Source organism: Parus major, chromosome 22, assembly GCF_001522545.3.
Source record: "Parus major isolate Abel chromosome 22, Parus_major1.1, whole genome shotgun sequence".
NCBI lineage: Eukaryota > Metazoa > Chordata > Aves > Passeriformes > Paridae > Parus > Parus major.
In genome coordinates this window covers 178,200-181,504 of record NC_031790.1, presented here as the reverse complement: position 1 = coordinate 181,504, position 3,305 = coordinate 178,200, and the positions used below count along the sequence as shown (strand labels likewise).

The 3,305-nt window shown below is 63.7% G+C and overlaps 1 protein-coding gene across 1 annotated transcript in view; it reads right to left on the bottom strand.

The window, feature by feature from the left end:
* The window catches only part of TCF7L1 (transcription factor 7 like 1), a 14,054-nt gene extending 13,652 nt beyond the window's left edge, over positions 1–402 (bottom strand). The window contains exons 1-2 of the mRNA XM_015648779.2: positions 135–402; positions 8–56 (exon numbers count right to left, since the gene is read on the bottom strand). Of these exons, the coding sequence (XP_015504265.1) occupies positions 8–56; positions 135–335 (250 nt within the window). The 5' untranslated portion in view covers positions 336–402. The remainder of the gene's footprint in view (positions 1–7; positions 57–134) is intronic.
* Positions 403–3,305: the final 2,903 nt, after the last annotated feature.

The window sequence follows — 3,305 nt, the reverse complement described above, 5'->3', positions numbered from 1 at the left end:
GCCAGGGAGTCCCGCGGCTTCTGGAAACTTTCCCGGGGCGGCGGGGGCCGCTCCGCCTGCGGGGAGAGGCGGTGAGCGGAGCAGGGCCGGGCGGGGGGCGCCTCCCCCCGGCTCCCCGCCGCCCCTCGCCTCACCTCGGGGCCGGGGCCGACCACGGGGCCGGGGCCCCCCCGGTTCTCGGTCTCGCTGACCAGCGAGGACTTGAGCTCGTCCAGGTCCCCGTGGGCCGAGCCGCGCCCCGCGCCCTTGTCCTGCTCCTCGCCCTCGTCCTGGAAGGCGATGAGCTCGTCGGGGGCCCCCAAGTCGTCTCCCCCCGTCGGTTCCAGCTGCGGCATCGTGGGGTCCCGCCCCGGCCCCGCCGGGCCCCGCCGCCGCCGCCGCCACCGCCCGGAGGGTCGGGAATGCGCGGGGCGGCGGGGCGGGGAGGAGCCGGGATGCAAACCGACACCGGGGGCCGGGCAGGGGCTCGCGCCGCCCCGCCGGGCCCGCACTGCTCCCCGCACCGGCCCCGCTGCCCACGGGGCGCCCACGCTCGGTCCCGCCGCCTCCGAGGCCCCCTGCACGTTCGGGGACCCCCATCCTGCCCGGGCTCCCTATCCCGTCCTTATCCCAGCCAGGGTTTCGCCGCCTCGTCCAGGGTGCCCCAGCTGGGGTCGCCCCGTCCCGTGCAGGTTGTCACCTCCCATCCGAGTCTTCCCATCCCACCCGTGGTCCCCCCATTCTATGCGGGGTGACACTTCTGATCCATCTGAGTATTCTCAGCTTGCTCACGGTCCCCCCCAAATTCCATCCATGTTGCCTCCGCCCTCCCTGAGTGCCCCCATCCTACCCAGGGTACCCCTCCCTCCGCTATTCCTGTCCCATTTGTGTGCCTCCATGTCTCAGCAAAGCCGACATCTCACCTGGCCCGCCACATCTCACCCTCGTGTTTCACCACACCAGAGCGACCCCCCGTCTACTCCAGTGTCCCTGTCCGTACCCCAGGGAGTGCTCAGAGGGAGATGCCCATCCGTCCCCACACTGGGAGCAGGGTCCTGCCGTGATGGGACCAGCCAGCCGGCAAGACAGACTCATTGGAAAAACCTTTTTCCCGTTTATTTTTTACCGGATGGGCTCGTTCCCCCATGACAGGCACCTGCGGGGCTGGTGGGGTGGCATGGCTTTAATCCAGCATCTCCAAAGCATTGTCTTTGTCCCATCCCATCACCCACAGCCTGACCGTGAACCCCAATCTCCAGCCAGCTCCAATCCCCAAACCCCCGGGGCCACCAGACTCCACCACCCCCCGGCAGCCCCTTGCTCTGCACCACAAAGGTTCTTCAGTTGCTTTGCCTGAAATACTTCATGAAAAGGCTTTTGTACCGTCGAAATCGCTGGTGACCCCAGTCCCCCCTGCCCAAGATTCCCAAGGAAAAGCAGGAGGCAGCTGTGGGGGGTCGTGCCGGCTGGCCCTTCCCCGCTCCCAGCCCTCCAGATGTTTTATTGCCCTGTGTTTAATTAACATTTCCAGCCACGTGCTGAATGGGGAAGCTCAAATCTGCCCCTTCTTCACAGACAGCTCCTTGTTCAGGGGTACATGGAGTAGGGGTATGGATATGTCCAGGGGTCTGTGTGAGTCCTAGGTTGATAAAAAATATAAATAATCACCTTATGCATTGTTTTTTCCCATATATCCCATAAATATGGGATGAATCCTCAAGGCATGAGGACACAGCTGGTTCTCAACAGGGGACAGTGGGAGGTGAACGTCCTGTGCCACCCCGCACTCCCCAGGTTCCCCCCAACTTTGCACTCCTATGATCTCCTAAATCATAAAAAGGCACTGGCAGCCCTGAAGTTTTGGAGTGCTTCCCAACATTTTTGTAGGTTCTACAAACACAGTAGAGCCTCTCCAATGTGTTTCATCCACCGGGAAGTGACATCTGGCGCTCTGGGGGTGATGGCCACATGAATGGATGGGGGGATTCATGGGATGGAAGGGATGAGGGGTGTAAGGTGACATCTGACACCCCAGGACTCTCAGCCACCCCAGGGCTTTTAGGTGCCTCAGGAGCCTCGGACATCCCAGGATCGTCCATCACTCCATTCACCATCTCCCACCCCATCCCACTCCCCCAGACACATTTTTTCCCGGGAGCTGGGGGCACGAGGATATTCCTACCCCCTCCACCTCCCCAGCCAAAGCCTGAGACAAATCCTGACAGAGCACTGGAACCATCACTACCTCTGGGGACAAACTGGGGGCCTTAAACCCCAGCTCGGCCTCCGGGGGCTCGGAGACCTCGGGCCCCCGTTATTTCCCCCGTGTGTGAAGGTGAGGGGTCGTGGATGAGTTTCTCCCCGTGGCCCACGAGCCCGCAGGGGTGGGGGGCGAGACGCCCCGGGAGTTTTGGGGGAACCTCCCCCATCTCCGCGTCCTTGCTACTCTCCCAACTTTAAGGAGACCCCGAATGTGGAGGAAGGCTCTGGGGAGAGAAAGGGGACTCGACGGAGGGCCACCCCGAAATCCCACGAGCAGCCCTCCCCCAGGCGGTCCCAGCCAGATGTGGGCAGCGGGGGAGGGCTGGGGGAACAATGAGCTGCTAATGTCGATTTAACACATTCTGGGGACACCGCCGGGCGAGAGCCCACCCGCTGTCCCTCCCCTCACCTACCCCTCTGCCTCAGGTCACCTCCCGTGTCCCCCCGGGCCACCTCCTGCCGCCCAAGAACACGTCTTCGGGAGGGTCATGGCCACGGGGAGCTGAGAGGCAGAATTTGGATGATTTGGGCTAAAGTTGAGACGCATTTACACCCCAAAAAGCTCCAGGCTCCGAACTGCTTCGGTCCCCGCGAACATCCCTGATATGCGCCCCCACTCCGGCTGGGAAATGAGGGAAATCCCTGGAAATGCCATTTTCTGCCCCCGGGGGCTGCGTTTGGGGGTACGGGCACTGCGGAGGGCTGTGCGGGACATGGGCACTGTCGGGGCTGCGCTGAGAACCCCGAGAAGCGCCTGGGGGTCTCCCAGAACAGCCCGGGATAGCTGAGAACTGTCCTTGGGGTGCGTGACCCCGAGAACTCTCAGTGGACGGGAGTCTCCGAAAATTGATGTGGGACGGGGGACCCCCGAACATGCCGGGAACGGGGCCCCCAAGAGCCGTTCTGATATGGGGGAGCCCCAGAGCCGCCCGGGCCGGGGGTCCCCGAGAGCCGCTCTGAGACAGAGAACCCCGGGAAACATCTGGGATGGGGGGTCCGGGGGAGAAACCGAGCCGGGGGCGGGACCTGTTTGTTCGGAGGGGTGGTCTCCCTGTCGGGGGTGG